General features: G+C 31.9%; 1 protein-coding gene across 1 annotated transcript; it reads right to left on the bottom strand.

The window, feature by feature from the left end:
• Nucleotides 1-13,884: 13,884 nt before the first annotated feature.
• LOC124820676 (phenylalanine ammonia-lyase class 2) lies at nt 13,885-18,166 on the bottom strand. Its single transcript, XM_047292418.2, has 2 exons — nt 17,663-18,166; nt 13,885-15,808 (listed from the first exon to the last, which is right to left on the bottom strand). Exons 1-2 carry the CDS (start codon nt 18,052-18,054, stop codon nt 14,059-14,061), a joined length of 2,142 nt encoding a protein of 713 aa, XP_047148374.1. The 5' UTR covers nt 18,055-18,166; the 3' UTR covers nt 13,885-14,058.
• Nucleotides 18,167-26,352: the final 8,186 nt, after the last annotated feature.

The following is a 26,352-nucleotide window of genomic DNA, read 5'->3' as shown; positions in this document are numbered from 1 at the left end:
TTTATTTTGTTTTTCACGTGCTTAGCTCAATGCTTTTCATATTCCCTTTTTAGACCTCCCAACAACCCCAAACTTGAACATTTATCAATACCACCAGATATTTTTCAACTCAACTCAAGGTAAAGATTTTCAAAAAGGGTTTTCTATCATGTTCAAGGCTAAGGGTTCAAAGGATAGAACACATTGTGCTCTCTTTTATTGGGCTAAAATCATGCATTCGGCTAATACAGGGTTACCAAAAAATGGCCTTGATCATATGACACATACAAGCAAGTGATTCAATCATAGAAACCTGGGCAAAGTCATTCATGCTTTCAATGTAATAACATTCAATCACAAAAACTCTAGAGTTCAAAACCTCACACATAAGCTCATCTAATCATTCCACAAACACATCCTGCTTAGCATCATAATCACAATCACAACATCATGCATCTGTTCACATAACTTGTGAACAACCACTTGTATATTAGCATATAGTGCACAATCTCAACATCAATGAATATTTAAGCATCATTAAGCAATACTCATCATGCCTTCATTCTGAATAACTCATATTCTTGTATAAGAGAATACTTTTTGGCCCTTTTTACTTCATTTGTTCCTTCATGTGTCACCTCAAGAACCTTCCACATTTCCTTGGCAGTCTTGCATTGTGATATCCTGAAAAATTCATCCATGGTTAGTGCAAAAGAAATAACATTTCTAGCCTTAACATCATATTGAGTTCTTCGGTTCTCATCTTGAGTCCACTCAGAAAAGTTTTTCAAAACAGTTTTTCCATTAACAACATGAGTAGGCTCAAATGGACCGTTTAGAGTTGCATCCCAAACTTCTTTATCCACGGATTCAAGAAAGATTTGCTTCCTAATTTTCCAGAAAGCATAGTTTTCTCCAACAAATAGTGGTGGTCTATTTATGGATGCACCTTCACCAAAGGTTTGAAAATTGAAAGCCATTTTTCAGAATCAGTCGATTTAAAGAAAAAGATAATCGACTTGTTTTTCAAATATCTTATGAAAACCACCTCTGGTGCCAATTGTTGAAAATAGAATGGCTTAATTTCTCACACCAAGAGGGGGGGTGAATTGGTGAAATGTAAAAACAATGTTTTCTTTAAACCTTTTTCGCAAAGTGGATGCCTTTAAAAGCTTTCTTGAAATGCAAGGAAAAAGATTTGTTTATGTAGCGAAAATTAAATCAATTGAATACAGTAAGAAGTCGACTGAATAAAAGAGTGTAGGGATAGAAAGATCAAACGCTGAGTTTATACACTGGTTCGGCCAAGCGTACGTCCAGTGTCCTTCCAACCATAGGAAGCCAATGCACTATAATGATCAAGGTTTTTACAACAAGGCTTTTATAGCGACCTCACGTCAAATATATAAAGCACTTCTCTAACCCTCTAATCAAAATATAGGCATATATAAACAGACTAGCAGCAAGAATCCCCTCTCCTGCAGGCCAAACCCTTTGAGTTACCCTCAAAGTCAAGAACGCAGCACACTCTTCTTCCTGTAATCACAACAGGGAACCTTAATCCAATCTTTACAAGATTGTAGCCTCTGATCTCTTGGTTACACCCAATGTGCAGCAATAATCAGCCTTTGTACGTTCAGTTAACTTGCTCTTGAAGAATCCACAACTAGATGATCACCACGGTCACTTCTTGTTTCTTGGAGCTCTTTCTCTCTTTCTGTAAGAATGCACTTTCTGCAAAAGATAACACAAATTGTTAGATTAAAAAAAGTTCTTACAAAAATCAAATTCGCGTCAATTTATAGATTTTCACAATTCAGACGCATTTTAATCGACTTAGCCACTAATGCAGTCGAATATAGCAATTCTATTATAGCAGTTAGCAGCAATCAATGCAGTTATTTGAATGTACAATTAATGCAGTCGAATCTCATTTAATGCTTGGTCAACATATTTAAACATATAGTCGTTGTAACATTTAATTCAAGCATTAACAGAATTTCAAAATTGTAACAGACTTAGTCGAATGAATGTTGCATATAATCGACTATATAACAAAGTTAAACACATTTTTGAAAAACTTTCACTTTGAAAATCCTCACAGCACACTTTGAAAATGGTTTGTGCAAAGCCACGAGTTTTAGTCGACTCACCCCATAATGAAGTCGACTTAAAACTGTTGTTTTGCCACACAAATAAAAGTTCAACATAAGAGTTTGTGGTTTTCCTTCTATAAAACATCAGGCATGCATTCACCAATAAAATCAATTATATAGCACAGTGAAATGCAATGTATCAACACAATCATGTTCTCAATGCTTTAAACAGATTTACACAATGATTAAAACATATATCATGTAAGCAATAGAACATGTAACACATAAACAACACATGTGTTATTAATTATGTTGTCATCATCAAAAACCAGAAGCTCTGAGATTGTAGGTTCAGCTAAATCAGTGCACGCCTATCAACAATCTCAACAATGGGAACTAAATTCATTTGTTGGTGGGGAAGATGTAACCTCTAAACTCTCATGTATTTGAATTGATTCCAATTTATTTATGCTTCTTTCATTAATTGTTAGGGTTATTCTCCTTTGCTCTATGCTTGTTATGTTTAACTCATTCATGGCATGATTATTGGTTTTCTTTGATATGGACACATACAGAGAAACCTAGAACTAGTGAATTTCTCCCATGGGAACTATTGCCTAGGCATAGGGATAGAGCGCTTGGTTGTCTTAAGCTTCCGTTCGTAATGCAAAATTAATTATTAGGGAGACAAGACATTGTAAACTAGTAATTAAGGATAGGATTTTTTCGCTGAGACATCGGGTTCTAAGTACTTTAGAAAGTGACATTAACAATTAATAAAGAAGAAGAATTCATATATGCATGAGAGTGATTAGGTAAATCTAAACCCCAACAACATCTTCATCTCATAATACCAACATCATCATTCACTTTTGTGTTTCTCTTCAATTGATCAAAATTGCATTCATGTTTACTTTTCTTGTTTTTACATCTAAAACCCTAAATTTTTCTATAAAGTTTTAATTAGTTAAGCGATTACATGATTGTTTAGTGTTGTGAGTCTCTTGGGAAACGATACTTGGTCTTACCATTTATTATTACTTGATACGATTCGGTACACTTGCCGATGTCTTAACAGAGGCAATGCTAAGATGCGATTGAACTCTTTTCCAAAAAACAGCTTTACTGAGTGGGAAGCAGTGGTTGCAAAATTTCTGAACAAATATTTCCCACAATCAAAGCTGAACAAAGGTAAACAAGAAATTTCTTATTTTAGGTAGGGCATGGATTAAACATTAGGTCAAGCGTGGGACCGATTCAAAGGTTTATTGCGAAAGACACCCGCACAAGGCTTTGATGATCCTACAGTAGTCGTTCTATTCCTTGGAGGTCTAAGCTCGAAGACTAAATTGATGCGGTATACCTCAGCTAGAGGTAATATCAAGTGCAAGACTCTAGAGGAAGCCTATGAGTTTATTGAAAATATGGCTACCATTGATAATGAGATGCATAGTGAAAGAACTCAATTTCAACAGAAAGGAGTTCTACAACTACAATCTCAAGATGCTCTGTTAGCGCAAAACAAGATTATGACCCAACAGTTGGAAACTATGATGAAGAAAATCTCTCAATTGCCAAAGGAGTTGTAGAATGTTTCACAAGTTCAACAGAAACTTTGTGAGTTATGTGGTGGAGATCATATTAATGGTCAATGTGCTATGCTAGAAGTTACCCAAGAGGAAGTCAAGTTTATGGGTCAAGGTAATCAATTTCGTCCAGGTAATTACAACCAAGGGTGGAAACCTTACCTAAGTATGGGTCAAGGGCAAGCTGGGCATTTAATAGACCACAACAACAACAATGGCAACAACAACCTTCTTTATCTGAAAGAACTGCAAAACTGGAAGAGACACTCTAACAGTTCATGCAACTATTTATCTCCAATCATAAAAGTACTGAAGCTGCCATAAGGAATTTGGAGATACAGGTTGGCCAACTGGCTAAAAAGTTGGAGGAGAAATCTAAGAATCAGTTTGGGGCTAATACTGAAGTTAACCCTAAAGAGGAGTGTAATGCTATTATGAGCATAAGTAGTGATAGGTTAGAAGAGAGAGAAATTGAGAGAAAAGAAAAAGTTGAGTTGAGTGAAAAAGAAGAAGAAATTGAAGAGAGAAAAAGTGAGGTTGAGAGTAAGGAAAAGAAGAAATAAAAGGGAGAAAGAACAGAAGAAGAAGAGGGCGAGAGAAAAGTTGAGAAATCTCTTCCTTACCCTAAAGATTATTCTAGAAAGGAAAAAGAGAGACAATTAGGGTGTTTCAAGGAGATTTTCAAGAAATTGGGGATTACTATTCCATTGACTAAGGCATTGCACCAAATCCCTGTGTATGCAAATTTATTGAAGAAGTTCCTAAAAAAGAAGAAATATTTAGATGAGGAAACAATTGAAGTACAGGGCAGTTGTAGTGTTATTCTGCAGAAGACGCTTCCTCCTAAAGTCAAAGATCCGGGAAGTTTTACTATTCCTTGCACTATTGGGAATTATGATATAGGGAAAGCCCTAATTGATTTCGGGGCTAACATCAATTTAATGCCTCTATCTATGCTAAAAAATTGGTGGTCTTGAGGTCAAACCCATAAAGATGGTGTTACAAATGGTGGATAGGTCTACCAAGTAACCCTACGATGTAGTGGAAGATTTAGTGGTCCAAATTGATAAACTCAAATTCCCGGTGGACTTTGTAGTGATGAAGATGGGGAAATATGGAAATCCCGCTCATTCTTGGAAGACCATTCATGAAGACAGCTAAGGTTGTCATTGATGTAGATGATGGAGTGTTAACACTGAGAGATCAAGATGAGGAGGTGACTTTCAATGTTTTCAATGATGAGCAGCCGATTCAAGTGAAGAAAACTAGTCTTAAAGTTGCAGCTGAAAATTTGTCAAAGACTAGTGTATCTAAACAAGCTGTTGATTCAGTCAAGAGTGGTAAAAATTGTTTCTTGTCACATGTAAAGGAAGAGAAGAAAGAGAATAAAGAGAAGATAGTTCACCAAGACTCGGAGTGTGAAGATGAAGGGCTCAAACCTGGCAAACTAGTCATATACAAGGACATGCTATGGGTGATTAAGGATATTAAAGTGAATGGTGTTATTGAGATTGAAGCACCATATTCTAGAAGAGTCAAGAAGGTGGACAAGAAGTTGTTGCGGATAAGTTGGTGTGATGAAAGCAAAAGGAACACCAACATCAAAGATGTGAACTGAGCTTAATTGTGTCAAGTTAATGACGTTAAACAAGTGCTTACTAGGAGGCAACCCAGTTTATGAATTTGTTTTTTTTAATTGATTTAGTTGTGTGGTGTGGATTTGATTTTGCTTTGTATCTTTGAGTGTTTTTAGGTTATATGCTGCTTCTGATGGCAGAGATAACAGTATCTACTGATGGATGCTAGGAGGACTCAAATGACAGCCTCTACTGATGGATGTTAGGAGGACTCAGATAACATCTATTGATGGATGCTGCTATGATGAGGGTGATGAATGATAGCATCTACTGATGGAGGCTATGTGATTAAGCATATACTAATGGATGTTATGTGATTAAGCGTCTACTGATGGATGCTACTGATGGCATCTACTGATGGATGCCGATGAAGATGAGAAAGATCAGCATCTACTGATGGATGCTGATGAGAAGGATTCGCATCTACTAATGGATGCTATGTGATTAGACATCTACTGAGGGATGTTACTGACAGCATCTACTGATGGATGCTACTAGATCAGGATTTATTTTGCTTTATTTTTATGCTTATTTGAATTTTGTTTATGTTGTTTTTATTTTAGCTTGCTTATGTACTTGGTTTAATGAATTGTGCTGCAATGGTTTGGTATGATGTGATAAACTGTTGTTTGTGATCAGTAATACTCTTGTGTTTGCTCTATTATTCTATGATGCATGTTGAGTTAATGATTGGTGAGGCTTTTAAGCATAGATGGTGGTTGCTCATAGTTTTGTTAAAAATAGATGCATGATTTCAATTGTGATTAATATGCTGGGCAGGATGTTATTAAATTGTGGAACTTGACTTAACCTGTGAAAGGTTGGACTCTAGAGTTTTTGTTGATTGAATGCTATTGCTTTGGAATCATAATTGATTTTGCCTGATTTTCTATGATATAACCTCTTGCTTGCTTGTTACACATGATCAAGGCCATTTTTTCTTCTCCCATATAAGCCACTGCCAATATGTGAACCCAATAATGAACAATGTTTGTTCTATCCTTTGAACCTTGAGCCTAAATTTGAAATTTGAAAAAAACCTTTTTGGAATCCTTGCCTTGAGTTGAGTGGAGTATGTTTATATGGTAATGGAGAATGGTTCAAGTTTGGGGTTGTGGGAAACCGAAAAGAACTTTGTGAAAATCTTTAAAGAGCATTGAGCAAAAGAAAAAGCAAAAGAAAAGAGAAGAAAAGAAAGAAAAGAAAACGTTAAGCTCAATGAAAGGAAAGTTGGGAATAAGTTGAATATTGGTTTCTCACATAAAAAGCAAAAAGAGAGATTAATTTTGTATCATGAAGTAAAATTGTTCACTCTCTTAAACTCAAGGAATTTTGTTATCTAGAAAAACCAATTTTCTTCTTAGCCCGACCATGTTACAAGCCTAGAAAAAGTCCTTGTGATGATAACTTGCTTGTGAGTGCGTTTGATTTGTTTAAATGAAAGGCAAACTTGATTCATGTGACATTGTGATGGTAGAGTGTAGAGTGGCACCTCACTATACACCTTTGAGTTAGAGTGAAACACTATCCTGGGTGAGGAATTGTTCCATGCACTTTATGATAACATTCTTGCTTGGTTGTTGATTGTTAATGAAGTTGGCATCTATTGTGTATGTTTTTATTATGTGAGCACCATAGTTGAGCTTGATTGGTTAAAGCATCATTATATCTTGATTGGTCTTTCTATGAGGAGCAGACATGAGTGATTTACTTGTCCTGGAGAAAAATGTTTTTTGGTGTGCTAGACCATTGTAGTTTGGCTATGTTATTAAGCCAAGTTTTGTTTTGCTTAAGGACAAGCAAAGTTTCAAGTTTGGGGTTTTTATAACGGTTGATTTCACCGTTATTTGTGATTCAACTTTGATACTAAATGAGCCCTTTTTGACTTAGAAACTTGCTTAAACTCTTGTTTTTAGTTAAGTTGTGAATAAAGAGAGTTGAGGTTAGAACTTATGATTTTTATCACTAGATTCCTTTGATTTTGTAGGAAATTGGAATGATTTGGAAGAGGAGTTAAAGTACCAAGGAGTTGGAATCCAGAAAGGACAGAAAAAGCACCAGAAAAGACGGCTACAGAAGGTCGTAGGACGCCTGGTTGCCCCTTTCTGGGCCCTCAACGCAGGATGTCTCGTATGTGTGCCTGGCTGCCCTTTTTTGGGGCCCTCAACGATTATTGGTTTTATTTGATATGGACACATATAGAGAAACCTAGAACTGGGGAATTTCTCCCATGGGAACTATTGCCTAGGCATAGGGATAGAACGCTTGGTTGTCTTATGCATCCATTCGTAATGCAAAATTAATTATTAGGGAGCCAAGACATTGTAAACTAGTAATTAAGGATAGGATTTTTTCGTCGAGACATCGGGTTCTAAGTAATTTAGAAAGTGACATTGACATTTAATAAAGAAGAAGAATTCTTATATGCATGAGAGTGATTAGGTGAAATCTAAATCCCAACAACATCTTCATCTCATAGTACAAACATCATCATTCACTTTTGTGTTTCTCTTCAATTGATCAAAATTGCATTCATATTTACTTTCTTGTTTTTACATTTAAAAAACCCTAAATTGTTCTTCAAAGTCTTAATTAGTTAAGTAATTACATGACTGTTTAGTGTCGTGAGTCTCTTGGGAAGCGATACTTGGTCTTACCATTTATTATTACTTGATACGATTTGGTATACTTGTCGAGGTCTTAATAGTTTCTTGCAATTATTTAATCTGTTAAAATTGTGTTTAATAGGTTAAATGGCTTGCATAAATAGTTTTGTGAATAACATGTTCAATCAACTGAAATAATAATGGAAATCTGGAAAATCTTCTTCTCTTTGAAGAATATTGTGTTGTTGTTCATGATTAATTTTTCAGAGGTTTGGAGCTATGATTGATCTTTTTAGTGTGTTAAAAAAAAGTCAATTCAACCCCTCTTTCTTGGCTTAAAACCTATTTTTATGATTACAATTGGTATGAAGATCGGGTGTTAAAGACAAAATTGTCTGTATGAACAAACAATCTCATGTTTTGAAGTTTAACCAAATAACATTAAAACGGGTTAAAGATCAGAAAGCAACCTAGGATAAAAACATACAGCCCAAATCCCAAACATAGAAAAGTCATATCTACTGCATGCATAGTTTACTCTAATTTTGCAAATAAGTTATTCTACACACATCCATAGTGCTACAGATCAAATATCAAATGTGGACATTAGAGACAAAAGAGATAATCATGGAATGTTTCTCTCTTGAAGGAAAGTCTAAAAAGATCGTACAACCTACTTCAAGCAAAGGATTGGCAAAGCATGTCTACTTTGACAAAGTTGACTTACACAACGACTGCTGTGAAAAGAAGAAAGAGAAAACACAAGCATCAAGGCTACGAACTACAAACATTGTCTAACGAACAAATATTCATAAAGCTTATAAATAGAAGATCTCTCACGAAAAAAAATCAAGAGGATAAAAAAGACGATAGCCAAAGTGCGCAAAGCTTATAACGTCATATCTATCCTAAAGAGTAGAAGAGAGAAAAGAGTGAATATTATAGTGGAACCCTGTGCGAAGGAGACTAGACTTAACTCAGTTGGAGAGAACTAGTATAAAATATCTCGTGTTATTCTCTCTTCTCTTTGCTAAATGATCCTCTTAGAAAATCTGCAGTTGAGCTTTATATTTGAAAATATAATAACTTTCAAGCTAAACGATCCTTTATTTTTAAAGGAAGTTCTTACAAACACTACAGTAGAAATTATTCTCAATAGCACGCTGATTTTTTCGAAGCTTATATTTCAAGTCGAGCCTCTAAGCTTTAAAAGAATATTTTACATGCTTGATAACATGCTATATCAGAAGGGTTGCGAAAAACGTTTTCCATAAACATTATTCAACCCCCCTCTCCCCTCTCCCCCTTCTAGTGTTTTCCACGTATTTCATCGGGTTCATGAAAATTACTCAAGTTTGATCTTGAAAACATTTTTCAAATGTCTTAAAGCAAGCTTTCCTTTCCTGAAGGTGCCACTTTTCATAAAACTCATATGTTTAGTGGTGTGAAATACCAATTTTTCAAAAATATATATGAAATTTTTTACAAAATCTATTGACCAAAGGATTTGGAATGCTATCATGAATGGATCATTCATTCTTAAGCATGTTGTTGATAAAAAAAATAGGTTAATAAGTCATCAAACCTTTGGACAAAAGATGAGAAAAACAAGTCTCAATATGATTGTTCTGCCAAAAATATCTTAACATCCACATTGAATTTGAATGAGTTTTTCAGGGTTTCTCAATATAATTATGTAAAGGACTTATGGGATGTGCTTGAAGTCACATATAAAGGAACAAATGATGTGAAAACGACAAGGATGCATGCATTGATCCAAGAATACAAGTTGTTTAGAATGTAGCTAAGAGAGACCATAACTAAAGTCTAAAAGAGGTTTACATACATTGTGAATCACCTCATTGGCTTGGGAAAGCACTTTGACCAAGAAGAGCTGAACATCAAAGTCTTAAAGTGTATTGATAAAAGTTAGCAACCTAAAGTCATGACAATATCATAATCTAAGGACTTGTCAACAATGATCACTGCCTCTTTCTTTGGAAAGCTTAGGGAGCATGAAATTGAGATGAATTGATTGATGAACAAGATAGTAACGAGAAAAAGGCAAAGAACATAACATTGAAGTTAAACACTCGAAAGAATGATGACTCAAATGAAGATGTGGTTGAGTTCAATGAAAATCAAAACTTAAATCTCTTTGTCAAGAAGTCTGGGAAAATTCTCAAGAGAAGAGGTAACAAAGGTAATAAAAAGAAGTTCTACTCTAAAAGAAATGAATCTACTAGTACTTCTAATTTTACATGTTACAATTGTGGAAAACAAGGAAACATCAAGATTGAGTGTCCAAACTTTAACCAAAACAAGGACAAAAGTGGTGACATGTGACAAGAAAGCAAGTCTAAAGTGAACAAAAAAAGGCATATATAGCGTGGGGAGATAATTATTATTCAAAAAGTAGCTCATCACAAGATGAAAATAAGGAAGCAAATCTATGTCTCCTGGATGGCTAAGGGTCATCATCATCAAGTCAGATAAGTTCTCTATCCTCAAAAGATAAAAATGATTATTATCAATTATCGTAGGTTTTTTGTCTCTAACATCCACTTTTGATATTTGATTTGTAGCTCTATAGATGTGTGTAGAATAGTTTATCTGCAAAGAGTAGAGTAAATTCTGCATGCAGTAGATATGTCATTTCTTATCACTTTTTTTGTTTATGAACATTGAGCATTTTATGTCATTCAATGACCTTTTTGAAATCTTTGAGTTCTTGGCTTCTTAAAATCAATAAACAAATAGTAATGAATCAACAAGTAAGGAAAGATCAAGCACACAAACAATATATATTGGTTCGGCTATGACAAGCCTACATCCACTCCTTCAACAACCTTAGTTGAAGGGATTTCACTATAATGAATGAGTATACAAGAATATAGAGACAACTCTCTCAATGTACTCCTCTCACCACTCAAAATCAATATACCAACCCATGAGATGAACACCCTCAATCTCTTGCAAATACAAAGAGAAATCACAGCTCTTAACCCCTGACTATACCCGCACAGGTATACAATACAAATTGTTTGACAAAACCTGATCTTGAACACACACTCTCCAAGTGCACATTGAATCAGAACCACTTTAGCACAAAGTCTTGAATGAATCTTGATGTATAATCAACCAATGAAGTTTAGATCCTCCAAGAATATTTCTTCAGACCACTTGTAACCAAAGCTCAACAAGAATGTTAGTATTTGAAAATTGTAACGTTATGGAAATGGGTTTCAAGACACACACACGCACATATATATATATATATATATATATATATATATATATATATATATATATATATATATAGGATTTTCAAATTCTGTTTTATTATAATCGATTATGTTAATTGCATAATCAGTTATGCATTTTCTCTGTTTTAACATATTATCCTATGTGTATAATCGATTATTTAAACACCCAAGCATATTGTTGATTTATTTAACAATCTTAAGATATTAGGCTATTTATATAATGGATTAGACTATTTATTTGTTTTAATCGATTATCAAACTTATGTAATCGATTATTTCAACACTTAGCCATATTAGCCATTCTTAACATATTATCTCACTTATATAACATATTATGCATTTTCTCTATTTTAATCAGTTATGTACCTTGTATAATCGATTATAACAAAGTAGTTTGCCCCTGTTAGCTTTCTAAGTGATCTGGCAAAATCTAACAGATTATATACATTATTTAATCAATTATTTATACTGAGATTATTAATCTGTTTTAAGTTTGATTCATTCAACATTAATATAAGTACATATCAAGCACAAACATGATAAAGATAAAACATTTGGTATGTCATTTGTTGTGCAAGAAACCATTAATAATCATTTAATTGTTCATCATCAAAAATCAAGATATAAAGAGGTTAAGCTCCCCCTATTAACAATTTCCCCCTTTTTTGATGATGACGAACAAAAAACATGTTTTCCACTTACTCTTCCCTTTTGGGCATTAGAAAAAAATGGCAGAACAAATAAGTAAGATGGAATACATTTGTGCTAAAAAACATCAAAATCACTTACAAACCATTAAAAAATACGATGCTCTCCCATCGAAAAGAGTTAAAGCATTTTGAAAGTGTGTGAGCAGTATATGAACAATATCATAATTAAGATCAGCTGAATATAACTAACTCACAACAGTATTCAGAGTAATTCTAACATGTATCAGAGCAAGTATATTGATTTCACACGATCTAGCAATTGATACCAAGTTCATTTGCAATACTCATATAAAGTACAATATGTAGATGGAATAATGAGTATTATTGTGTAAATGACACCTATTATGCAGCAGAATCAACATAGTTGTAGCATTGATGTGAGTGCATAAATAGACTCAAAATGATGCATGTTGCACTATGTATAATGAAATTCAAAGTGAATTTGTGTAGTATGTAACATATAACATGTATTTCATTCTAAACATGTATATCATGACATTTTAAACTTGTTCAGCAAACCATAAGTGCAGTTATATGCTTATAAAATCATTCAAACACTTAATCGATTACATTATTAGCGTTACAGATTAAAAATTGTAGTAATGGCCATTTAACAGATTATATTATCTATTTAATCTATTAAAATATGCAACATTGGTCAAAAACAGAGCATATAAATATCGAACCTAGTTTGCTCACATTTTAACCTGCAATAGCATCTTTCTCAACATTGAACCATGTTAGTACTTCAAAAGTATGATATATATATATATATATATATAGTATTTTTATGAAAAAATGTATGAACAATGAGTGATAATAAGCATTGAATGACATCATCAAGTGCTAAACATTATATTGGACATTTAGAACAGAATCAACTTGATAATTCAATATGTTCAAGCATATAAGTCAGTTCACCAAGTCATTCATGATAGACATTATCAAATTCAGTTGGCACAACTCTTAAGCATTAAACATATATGCCTATAATCATTCAATAGAATTAAGATTCAAAGCATTGTTCAAATTCAAAATGGTTTCAATCAAAAAACTTATCCTAAAAGGTAATAACACTAGAAACAAAGTGTTCAAGCAAGAAGTCTCATGGCTTGAAATTACAGTTTTCCAAAAACAGAAAGTAGATTAAATAGAATTCCTTTAAGATATTTCATAATCCTTTTTACAGCAATTAAGTGGGATTGTTTTGGACAAGACTGAAATCTAGCACATAAGCACACGTTGTGCATGATATTTGGACGACTAGTAGTCAAATATAGTAAGGACCCAATCATACCTCGATACATTTTCTGCACCAAATTTTGTTTCTGCAACAGTAGGATTTTGTGGTTACTACCAAAGTCAAAGGCGTCAACATCAACCTTGATGATGACATCTGGGTCAATGTGGTCACGATGATGCCTATTAGAGATGATGTTGTTAAAGTGCATCTTGGTGTATATGGATTCAACTGTCTCCTTGTTTTCCAATCTTTTCAAAGGAATCCACAACAGCAAACCAGGCGAAGACAACTTTTGGTAGGAGGCTTCAAAGTTGAAGAACCGATTGATTCATTCTTTGATTGTTTACATTTTTTGCTCCCGAGGCACCAATCATGCTCAATGTTCGGAATAAGATCTTTTAATGATCTATGGTCTTCTCAATCACATTCATATTGATTAGCCCTCTCTCATTGTGGATATATACCATGATGAAAGCACAACGCTATCCCGTTTATCACCTTCTACATGCTCTTCTTGTGACTCGCATAGTACAAAGGAGTCAATGTTATGGTGAAAACACTACTCAAGCTAGTGATTCGGAAATTGGACAAACCACTTTGCGACAACTGAATTTTGTTGCTGGTGTCAACATTTTCCATCTCTTGTGGAAAACTATAATTTTATAAATGTAAAATCTCTCTCCAAAGTTGAAGCATAATAAGAATTATAGAGAAAACATTCTTAACATGAAAGGCCATGTATTAATATTTGCACTCAACGCTACGGCAAACAAATGGAATTCTATTACAATATGAATTACAAGTTCCTTGGCATCAAGAAGCCTGAAAGTTGTATGTGGATTGATTTGCCACAGGCTTATAGACAAACCAAATTCTTATGAACACAAATACGTATATAGAAAGAAACCACTCTTCACGATACAGAAAATGATTAACTAAGAAATTGGAAGCGGAGCACCATTCCACTCTCCAAGGCATTCCAAAAGAGGATCAATGATTTTCCCTTGGCACATAGCAGTGAACACCTTGTCACACTCTTCACCGGGTGAGATGACCTTTTCACCAGTCAGCAACGATGTCCCTAACTCCTCTCTCACAAACTTGTACAAGGGGTAAGACCTACATTCCTTGATCTTGTTGGGAACTGCACATTGGTCATTCTCATATGCAAGTCTTGCACCTTCCACTTCCTTAGGCAAGAGGGCTTTCAACTCCTCCTCAAAGGACGCAATCTTTTGGAAGATCGACGTGTTCAAGTTTTTCTCGTTTTCTCCATTAGCCAATGCATATTCCACAAGAACTTGCCTTAGTTTTTGCATCAAAGGGTATGTGCCACTGCAGGGATCGTCAATGTAGGCATATGTGTATTCTCTATCAACAACTTTCAACAAGTCTTTCTCACAAAATCTTGAAGGATGAAGTTCTCCATTGACACCTGTGGTGAGAGTCCTCTTGGCAACTTGGCTCACGACATTCTTCACAGTGTTCTTCAAATTCTCCTCCAAATGCCTCAAGTCAATGGCCTGGCAAAGTGCAACGAGGAAAGTTGAAGACATTAGCTTGAGGATCTCAACAGCCTCATTGGTCTTCCTAGACGAAATCAATCCCAAAGAGTTCACATCTTGGTTGTGTTGCTCCGCGCTTTGGACATGGCTGGTCACAGGGTTAGCCAAATATTGGAGTTCAGAGCAGTAAGATGCCATGGCAATTTCAGCTCCCTTGAAACCATAATCCAAGCTGGGGTTTCTGCTGGCAGTGAGATTTGAAGGCAACCCATTATTGTAATAGTCATTGACAAGCTCAGAGAATTGAGCAAACATGAGTTTGCCAATGGAAGCAAGAGCCAAACGGGTGTTATCCATGGAGACTCCAATTGGAGTTCCTTGGAAGTTACCACCATGCAAGGCCTTGTTCCTTGACACATCAATCAAAGGGTTGTCGTTGACTGAATTTATCTCCCTCTCAATGGACTTGGTAGAAAACCTGATCACTTCGATTTGAGGACCAAGCCATTGGGGTGAAGTCCTAAGGGCATAGCGGTCTTGTTTAGGTTTCTGCAAAGGATCAATCTCATGCAACTTCTTAGCAGCTTTGATGTAAGAGCTTCCATCCAAAATGTGTTCCATGATAGCCGCAGCCTCAATCTGGCCAGGATGGTGCTTTAGCTTGTGAGTCAAATGATCAGTGAACTCGGGCTTTCCTTGCATCACTTCAGCAAAAACTGCAGAAATAACTTCCGACAAGACAGCCAGAATGTTCGCTTCAAAGAGAACTATGGAGGCCAAGCCAGAGCCAACAGCCGTACCATTCACAAGGGCAAGCCCTTCCTTAGGTTGCAACTCAAAGAACTCGGAACCAATGTTGGCCAATTCAAAGGCTTCCTTGGCATTCAGAATCTCCCCAGAGGGACCCACAGCCTTCGAGTTTGGTCTGCCGGTTAACAAACCGGCAATGTACGACAAAGGTACAAGATCACCAGATGCTGTGATTGTTCCCCTAAGTGGCAAACATGGAGTAACGTTGTTGTTCAAAAGATTGGTGATGGCCTCCAAAATTTCAAATCTGATTCCAGAGTACCCTTGGAGAAGAGTGTTCACTCTCACAAGCATAGCTGCTCTAGTTGCAGTGTGGGGTAGGGTGCAATTCGCCTCTGTACCATTGCCAAATATCCCAGCATTCAAAAACCTGAAAGAACAACAAAAGTTAAAAAAAGGATTAAGAATTATGAACCCTTTTATAAATCACTCTCTTAGCTAAAGTAATAAAGAAGATGATGTAGTTGGGTGGGGAATTAGGTGAAGGCATCAACGTACTAGACCAAGAAAAGAAATTCATGAACACTGACACCACGATAAAGATAAAAAAGAAAAAGAAAAATAAACAATTGACATGACTAGAAGCTGATGTCATAAAAAATTTAAAAAAAAAATTGAATTTTTAATTTTGTTTAATAAATTAGCACAAAAAATAAATTAGGAAATTGAGGTAATGAGTCAAAGATGGGGTGTTTGGACTTGGAAAGGTGGGAAGGGCTAGGCAGTCTCACCAACCTCGCGTCACGTGCAAATAAACAACTGGCGTCGTATTTTCCTTTAATGAGTGAACTCGCCACTCGGCCGTTTCAACTCAACAGGACCTCGAGTTCAGATCCAGGTATTATATTGGATTCAGACAAATCTCTTTCAAGCCAGCTCGTTTTCTTACTATTTAATACCACGTTATTATTTGTTCACCGCAAAATAGCTCATTATTATTATTATGATTATAAATGGACATATATTAATTATTATGATATATTTTTATATTAATCATTCATCCGAAGAGTTTCTATTTTTATATTAAAAACAAAATTGTTCCAGTAAGTGTCATTGTTTAAAGATGCTTTAAACAGATAAAATATTTTTAACAACCATGTAATAATTACGCTTTATATGACGTCTAAAAGCTGTAGTTTTTACCCAAAAACTCTCTAAACTAAAAGAAAAATATTGAGCCAACATAATACCAAACCTCATAAAACACGTTTGAAAATGCTATCGTATTAGAAAAAGATATAACTATAATTAAAAGTAAAAGTATAGCATATTAAACTAATTTTTCTTTTAGTATAAGACACCAACTCTCTCTAGTAAAAAAAAAAAATATTACCAAATATTTGTGTTAGGTGAGCCTACTTATCGACATCTTTTCTTAACCATGAGAAACAATGAATAACAAATAACAATTATATGTTTATTTAAATTCGCTAATTAGGTGGTGGTGAATGTTTTAGGTAACCGAGCAACAATAACTTACCAAAGAGGAATGAAAGCAGTAATAAAATAAAATTAAAATAAACGACGCATGGGTAGGTGCATATGCAATACAAAATTATGTACGGACAACCAAAACAGAAGCTAAAAAATATTTAATAATATATAAAGGGATAAAAGAATAATAAAAAACATAGATATTAATTAGATCGTCCATCTATAATTTTTCATAATGAAAGAGGACATAGAGGAAAGAAAAAATAGAAAACAAACAGAAAAGTAAAAAAAAAAGAGAAAAGTAATACTGGTCTAATTCATTAAAAGTCAATTAATTGTGTGGATTCAAAATTTTCCACACATATCTTATTTTTCAAACACGCCTTACAGCAAAATTAAAAAAATCTTGTTGAGCAATGAATTTTTGCAAAATATTTTTTTTTTTCTTTTAATTTTATGATACATCATCATGCAACTTTTCTTCACGATCCTGCACCACAGTTACACGTTCGACAGAACCAAAAGAGAAAGTGATGTTACTTGTGAAAGACGTTTTAAGATCAGTACTAGTAAAACCGCAAGAAAAAAAGAAAAGGAAACATTTAATTTGTAATACACAATTTTTTTCTGTTTATGCATGACATGTTGAAAGATGTGGTAGAAAATTCGCCATTTTCTTGCGTTGTTTCACGAGGTGCAACAACGCCAGTTGCAGATGAGCATGTGTAACGTAATAATGCAGAGAGAAAAGAGAGAGAGAGAGTCAGAGAGAGATTTTGTTGATAATGACCTGATAAGCTCCTTCTGCAAGGCACCACCTTGTTTGGTACGGCGGTGGGAGGTGGCACCGAAGCCGGTGGTGACACCGTAACTGTCGGTACCCTTGTCCATGCTGTCCATGACCCAGTCACTGCTGGCCTTGACGCCGGCCCTGGCGGCCTCCGCCAGCTCCACCTTGAGACCCTGGTCGTGCGCCGCAATCGCCGCCACCTGAGCGACGGTGAGCGTCTCGCCGCCGAGGCGGACGGCGGGCTTGCGGTAGTCGGCGACCATGCGCTTGACCTCGTCGAGATGGCTACCCGAGAGCGCGTCCGCCGCGGCGGCCCAGTTGAGCGGGTCCCCCGCGGCATTGGCGGCGGTGACGCAGAAAGCGTCTTTACCATTGGGGACTGTTGCGTCCATTTGCGTTTGGGTAGGTGAGTGGAGGAAGCGGCTTTAAATAAAGGAATGAGGAGACTGAGACGGAGAGAGGAGAAGGAGCTCGTAAGCGTAATGTGGTGAATGATTAGTTTGGTTCGTGAAAGGGGTTATATATAACAGAGAGTGTTAAGGCCGTAGCGAATCTGGAGCGTTGGTGTCTGGTAGGTGGGTATAAAGGGTGGTAACGATGCACAAGGGCTAGTGAAGGGGGTTGGTGGAGAAATAATTACAAGCGTTCGATTACCAGCCTAGATCAGCGGCTCTCCTTCCGCTACGTGGCAATTTCTTTCCCCTTCTCTGGGTGCGATGTCACCCTTGAGAACTGAAACCCACTTAGCCACTCACTCCCCTACCAACACAGGACGTGGAATACAACACACTCATAAATAAATAAAATAATCACTTTTTTTTTAATTCTCCTATTTTTCCAATTACAAAAACGTCAACCTATATATTACAAAATTTAAAAATTTGTTTTTTCTAATTTCTTAGAAGAAAGCTTTTATTATATCTATAGAGGTCTAGATTCAGAATGAGTTGGATTGGAAAAAGATAGGAATGAGGAAAAGAAAAACGAGTGTGATGTGATCATAATAATAATAATTCGAAATAAAAAACGGAGCATGAAAAGGACGGGGCAGTGGCAGAGCGCAGAGGGAGGTAGAGAAATCAAGATGCAGGAAGTATTTATGGCAGGTGTTACTCTTTGGAAAAATAGGTTAAAGATTAACTTGTTTCGGTTAGGGTTTAACTTATTCTTGCATTACAATGTTCAACTAAAAAGCTCCACCTGGGATTGTCTATATTGAAGTAATATACAGAACTGGGTCATGTTCTTGTTACTTTGCCTTCAAAATAAATGGTAAACATGAATAGAAACAAAAAACATGAATATTATCGGGTTGGATTTTTAAAATTATATAGTATCCTTAAAAAATGTTGTAACTAGAAGATGTTTGTGGCAGCTACGGAGTCAGAAGGGAATGGTTTGGATGGTGAACATGGTCTGACGTGCCAGAGAAAAGAAACAGAAAAACATGTAAAATAATAAAAGGTTTATGCAGTTAATTATCAGGATTTGCAAATGATAGAGTTGTTACCGTTGCTTTTGGAACACTTGGGCATCCCATATTGCTCAAAAACATTGAGTAAATGGCGCTGTAATCATGACTTGGGCACTGGGTGTTCCACGCGTCCAATCCCTTCATTAATCTATCGTCGGTCATCAGAATTACATACAAGAGAAGACACTTAATTTCATCTGTCACACGAAGGATATCAATGCGGCTAGGTCCGTTAGACCCTCAAAAGCTGAATTAGGTTCATTCATCCCGAATAACAAATGTATGAGGTAATTTTTTTCCCACATCACATGATATTTGACTTTTGGCTTTAAGGTTCGATCCGCCACCCGTATGAAAATTTTTTAAATTTTATTTTTATTTAACTAAATTAGTAAAATAAATTATATTTTTAATTTTATAATTTATAAATTTTCATTATAAAGTTATTAAAATAAAAATAACCTTCAACTGTACATAAACTTGAATAAAAAAGTAATTTTGGATGGACCAAATAAGTAAATTATTTTTATATAGGTTTGAAAAAAAAAATTAATAAGTAATTTGCTTATAAAAAACATTAATAAGGAATTTAACATTACAAAAATTCATATAATTACAGATAATTTTTTATTGACAAAAAAATTATCGATAAATTTGAATTATTGACAGACTTTATTCAAATTTTGAGATTTTAATTATCTATGAATTTTTCCAATATTACTAATAGATTTTATAAGGCAGTGAACAATAGTAGGGCTAGGCAAATTTGATTTTATTATCTTATATAAAGAAAAACTAGAGTGACTTGGTAAATTTGATTTCATGTGGGCTTGAGCTTTAAAGTAAAAATCCACGATAAGGTCTCCCTAATAGATTTATTACCAATGGATTTTATCCGATAGTGAATAGCAGTAGGGCTAGACAAACTTGATTTTGTTATCCTACACAAAGGAGAACCATAATGACTTAGCAATCTAATTTTATCTGGACTCGAGCTTTAAAGTAGAAAACCACAACAAGGTCTCACTACTGCGACATTATTTACTAATGGAATTTATTGACAAATTTTTCTTTCGATAATTATCAATAAATTTTTTCTTCGGTAATTACCAATAGAACTTATCGACAAATTTTTCCTTCTATAATTATCGATAGATATAAATTTTCAACAATAAATATTATCGACTGCATTTTTATCGACGGATTTCATATCTTCAAAAATCAATAAAAAAATATTGTTATCAACTAATTTTTTACGTTTCTAATGATTTTTAACTGTTATTTTGTTTTCTTTGTAGTGTAAGTCAATGCAAACAAAATCTGAATCATTTTATTGTGAGTCTGAGTAGACTATGAATTATGTAAGACAAGTCTAAGCAGAATTATAAACTAAAATACTTAACTTGTTTTGTCCTTTTTTTTTCTAACTCTCTTGTGAGTGACCTTGTGTGGCTTGTACATATTGTCATCCTTTGATAAAATTAAAAAATAAACTATTAAGAATTAAGATTAATATACAATCTTTCAATACATTAACCAAATCAAGATTTTGTTTAATAAATCTCAAACATTCTTAATCAAGAAACTTTAATTTCAATTAATACAAAATAATATATATAACAAACAAACACTTTCATTTTAATATATATATATATATATAAAACCCAACATTTGATTAATTTTTTCTCGTCGTATAAGGATCTTAACTGCAGAAATAATTTTACAATGAAGTATGTAATGATGGGTAACAGTTCTATATTAGTTTCTCAATCTATGATACTTTGATTTATATGTAATTTAGAAGCAAGTAAATTTTCTTAATAGTTTTTCTTTTCTTTGATATATAAACCAAATATTGGCTCACCATAAGTATATGTATGATCTAAATAATCGAATATAATATAAATCGATACAATATAAATATTGTATTTCATTTAAATATTTATGTTCAATTCATCCATCTAAATATCTCTAATCACTTCAGATTATATAACTCGATCAAATATACTATCTTAAAATTTAATAAATTTGTTAGACAAAGTATAATTAGTTTGTCAAATTTAAATAACAAATTAACCTATTTTTCTTGAGTTCATATTTTTTTAATGAATTTTGATTTATTAATTGAGTTATGATGAACTAGTATAAAACAACATAATTATTGTATATTTAACATTTTCAAAATTTTCAATCATTCAATAAACAATATAAATAACATTACAATATTATTCTTGAACATTTGGAGAAGGTTTAAACTCAACTAAATGTACGATTTAATATGAACCATATAAATTTATTACGATTAAGTTGTCACAATTCACACTTGCATGATTTTATTTATTTTTCATATAACTAAGGATTATAGTTAACATTTAAATACAATGTTAAAATCAAAATAAAAACAACTTGTTATGGTTTGCATGACATCTATGAATGATAATCTTATAATTAATTATGAAAGTATTAACATCTTGATTAACACTTAAACAACAAATGGATACCCTAAGCCGAATAATAAAAAATTTCATTATATGTTCTGAATTTTAATCGATTTGGACCAAATTTAAATAAATGAAGTAGTCAACATTTTTGGTGAGATAGAAACGACATAAATTTGTCCCTTTCTCATTTAGGTTGGACATTCATTACCATGTTTTATATTTTGATTCAATATTGTTTAATAATATCTATATTTTGAAAACAAAACTTGTAAAAATAAATAATTCTGTTTATACGACTACTAATGAATATTATAAGTTGCCCTAAACAATTTATTTATTTTTAGTTAAGATTAGAAAGTATACACAATTCATAATTAGTAATATTTTTTATTGTATATCTCAACAGATATAATTATAAAATTAATTCTCAAACACATGGTAATAATTAGATAAAATATGAATTTGAATCATTTGGCATTTTAGGTCAAATTCGTTTAAATTCAAGGTTCATTCTTACCTTGATTAACTATCTATTGTTAAATAGTGAATAATTTATTATATATATATATATATATATATATATATATATATAAGTATGTATGTATTGTTTTTGTAAAAAAAACATAAATAAGTGTTTTTTAAAAGCATTTACAACCATTTAAGTAATTATTGTTCATATTCTTTTCAATCCTAGGTTTTAGTAAATCATAATTGTATTTTAGAAATTGTGATCAATGTGAAGAATATCCCTAATTAATATTCCCATGGTACAATGATGTTAAATGATAAGAATTATATGTGTTAGCCTCTAGTTGTTAAGCACTAACTAAGAATGAGTTAGTTAGTTGGTTGATGATTAATGGTATGATAACCCTATCCCAACAACATGTATGCTAAATCTTATTTATATTTGTTGATGGTGATTTTCATACTTGTACTTCAAATTGAATATGACCCCTTTTCTTGAGCAACTATGATTATTTTTTAGGTTTTTATCTTACATTCATGCCCTATAAATTGAAGGAAAACATATATATTGCATAAAATGTGTTGATTATAAGATATATATTAGTTTGTAGTTCACCAAACATGTAAATTTGATCTCTCGTGTGCATTATGATGTTACTTTCAACTATAGGTTTAGATTCAATGCATTGGTCCCAACAAAAAATAAAGACTATGAGCTAGGTGAAGAAAAACATAATCCTAATTGCATCTAACTAATATTTATTAAATGGTGTTTATTAATTTTTTTAGAGTTTTTTTATATTAATTTAGGGTTTAATAAATTCAAACATGACTATATAAATAAATATTATTCTAAGTTATAAACGAGCCCGGCAAAGTTGATTTCTTTTAGAAAATCTTGAAAAGAAAAATCGAAGTGTTGCAGTATTTTATTATTAATATATTCATTAAAAGGAAAATAAGTGTGAATAAATATCATTAAGATTCTCTTTTCTTTTGCAAGAAAGTATTATAGAGTGGAAAATCACTGCAGTCACAGAAATTCCAGTTAGAAAAGTTTTGTCTCCAATTCAATTCAAATAAAATAGAACAGGTCAACCATAAACATTTATGTTCATTAAATTAAATTGGTAAAAGAAAATGGAGTAGAGAAAAAAAATCAAATATAATGGTTGCATATTATGTTTCATTAGATATTTTTTGCATTTCATATTATTTATCTCTTAGTAAAATAAAGATGAAATATAAAAGCTCATTAAAAATTTCTGTATACTTAATTTCAATTGAAAAAGTACAATTTCTTTTAATACAAATTTTAAAATATTATGCTATATTAATTAAAAACAATGCAATAGTATTTTTATAATTGACTTCGCACATATTATATGTGTAGAACAGCCAATATGATACTATATTTTTGTTAGAAGTTATATAATATGTAAAAACATATTTTCTAAGAGGAACTAAATAGGATATGAAATTCACCAAAGTTTTGTGATTTTAATAAATTTGAATTAAATAAATAACTCTTATGATTTTTATATGACATTCTAGTTAAAAATAAAAAATAAAAGAGTGTAGTGGACTTAGAAGTATGAATAGCCACCCCGTTTGAATGCGTAGTCGCTGACTGAGTCATGAGGAACGGCGCGGTGAAAACGAGAACGCACAAAATAACTCAAATTTTATATTATGTGACGGCTTTAACTATTAATTGTTAAATAAATAAACAAATAGATGGGCTTTACACATTATCGCTATAAAAAAATTGAAATTTTATATAACTTTCTATAACTATTTCTAGTGACATTTTAGTTAAATATTTTTTTATTAAATTATATTAATTCTATGAATTAAATATGTTTTTGTATCTTAATTTTTAACATAAAATTTAAATTTATTTATATTTAAAATTTTGATACAATTTAATCTTTAAATTTTAAAAATAAATAAATATATATTTTTTAATATAATTATATTAAATTTTTTATGTGTCAGAGGTATTTTTTTAACTTATATTAAAGCGAAAACATGTAAAAATATTTACATTATAATTTTAAATTTTGAAAATAAATAAATAAAATTATTTTAATTTAATTACATTAATTCTTTTACAGATCAAATACATTTTTTTAACTGACATTAAGCTGAAACAATATAAATAATTCAAATATTAACATGATATTCAATTAATACGTAAACAAAATTTAATGTAATTGAGTTAAAATGCCTATATTCATTTTCAAATTTTTGAGATTAAAATGTATCAAATTTCAAACATAACTGAGTTTTAATTTCTCTTTTTTAATTCTAATTTTATTATTAATAAAATGCACAATCTCTTTGAAAAGATTATGATGTAATTTTAATTTAAAAATAATTTTATAATTCTTCAACTTTTATTCTAAATGTTTATTTGTATTTTAATTTTTAAAATGATTTCTTTCACAAATGCAGACTTAAAACACGAAATGACAAGTAAGAAATAATTAGAATTTTTCCATCTTCAGTACCTTCTTTACAAAATGTTATCATTTCACATATTAAAATACTTCCTTTCTACAACATCTTGTTTGTAAGATGAAGATTATTTATGTTTATATATTAACTTTATTTTTAATCAATGTGACATTTCATATATAATTTAATTTAATTTTCTCTCTAGTTGATATAAAATTATTGATAAATTCTTTTCATATTTAAACATTGATTAAATATTTGTGAGTAATTTGATGATAGATAATATAATAAATTTTATAAACATAGTTAAGAGAGACTCTTATATCATAGTAAAAAAAGTAACATTAAACTTAAAGCAGTTTTACAAAATTAATTTGAGATGGAAATTAAGCATACTTTAATTTGATTTTATATATAATTGATATAAGATCTGTAACACACTTTTTATGAAAAATTAATAAATTTTAATTTATTTGCATATTTAAAAAAATTATACATTAAGTTATTGTTTATACATTAAATTATATATTAAGTTAAATAACAAGTAAGAACTAGACAATATTCAAAATTGAAATTTCAGAATTAAATATAGTTAAGTAAATATATAATTTGAATAATTAATTTATATTTTTATAAAGAATAACATTGTATGCATGTATGCATTGTACACAAAGAGCAATACTTTATTGTGAATAAAATCATTGAGTATCCTTAAGATGCCTTTTATGTAGTATGACTCGCTAATAAGGATGGATTCAGATCTGATTCGTCTAATGATTCCATCAAATTGGGAGAAAAGTACGAATTAGTTTGAATTATTGATTTGTTTTGGATTTTAAAATTATTAATAATAATTATTAATAACCTCAAGCTCATTGTCCAATTCTATAATTTTATTGTATGAGATGTAATTCTATAATTATAATTTTTAAAACTATTCACTAATTTTCTTTCATTATGCTTTTATTTCTCTTTATATTTTTCTCGTTCTTAATAACTATATTTATCTTTATATTTTCCTGGTTCTTAATTATTTAAGACAACCACTCGTCAACCTACTTGAAAAAAAATTCATAATGTCTCACCCTCTATACATTTATGAAATTATCAAAAACATGTTTCTTATGACATAAACAATACAAAAGGGTTTGCTTTTCAATTAGGGTTTACACTTTTGTGAAGTTAAGAGAACTTATCTATGTCCCTATCACACATTCTTTATCCTATAATGTTCAAAAATTAGCAAGAAATGATAACATCTTTTTTGCATAATAGGTGCAAGTTTTTCCAATTAAGTCTTTAAAATTGCCTTCTTCATATTTCTTCACACACATTAGATTCATTTACATTTATTCAATTAGTGAATTTGTTGTTCTTCCTTTTTTTTTTAAAAAAAAACAACTTAATACACTAAAAATAAAAGGAGATAAAAACACATAAAATTAATAATAAATCAACACATTAATGAAAGTAATATAATAAATAAAGGTTCAAATAAGCATCTAGGAAAATATAGTAATATTCACTTTAACTCTCTTAAAATTATTTTGTATAATTTATCGTTAATATTTCAATAATTAAGATATCAAAGGAAAAAACCACGTTTGGTATATAAGTAATAGACAAAACAAATATTTCTTAGAGATAACTTGGTTTTTAATATTTGAAATAAAATATAATCAGTAAAATTATCAGCTATCATCTTATGTTTTATTTATTATTATTATTTTTATTATTATTTTATTGTAATCTATAAGCTCAAATTTAATTCAAACATTATTTTATAAGAAGAACTAATAATTATAAAGCTGAACTTAATTTTTTTTAATTATTATAATACCGCCAAT

The sequence above is a fragment of the Vigna umbellata genome, chromosome 8, assembly GCF_029865625.1.
Source record: "Vigna umbellata cultivar VRB3 chromosome 8, Vumbellata_1.0, whole genome shotgun sequence".
NCBI lineage: Eukaryota > Viridiplantae > Streptophyta > Magnoliopsida > Fabales > Fabaceae > Vigna > Vigna umbellata.
Note: the sequence above shows the minus strand (reverse complement) of the source record. Positions and strands in the feature narration are given on the sequence as shown.

Bases quoted from the DNA above. Each gene is read 5' to 3' on its own strand.
- LOC124820676 (XM_047292418.2), bottom strand. From the start codon at position 18,054: ATGGACGCAACAGTCCCCAATGGTAAAGACGCTTTCTGCGTCACCGCC. The intron at 15,809-17,662 runs GTCATTATCAAC...TTGTTCTTTCAG, and splicing joins TTGCAGAAGGAGCTTATCAG to GTTTTTGAATGCTGGGATAT.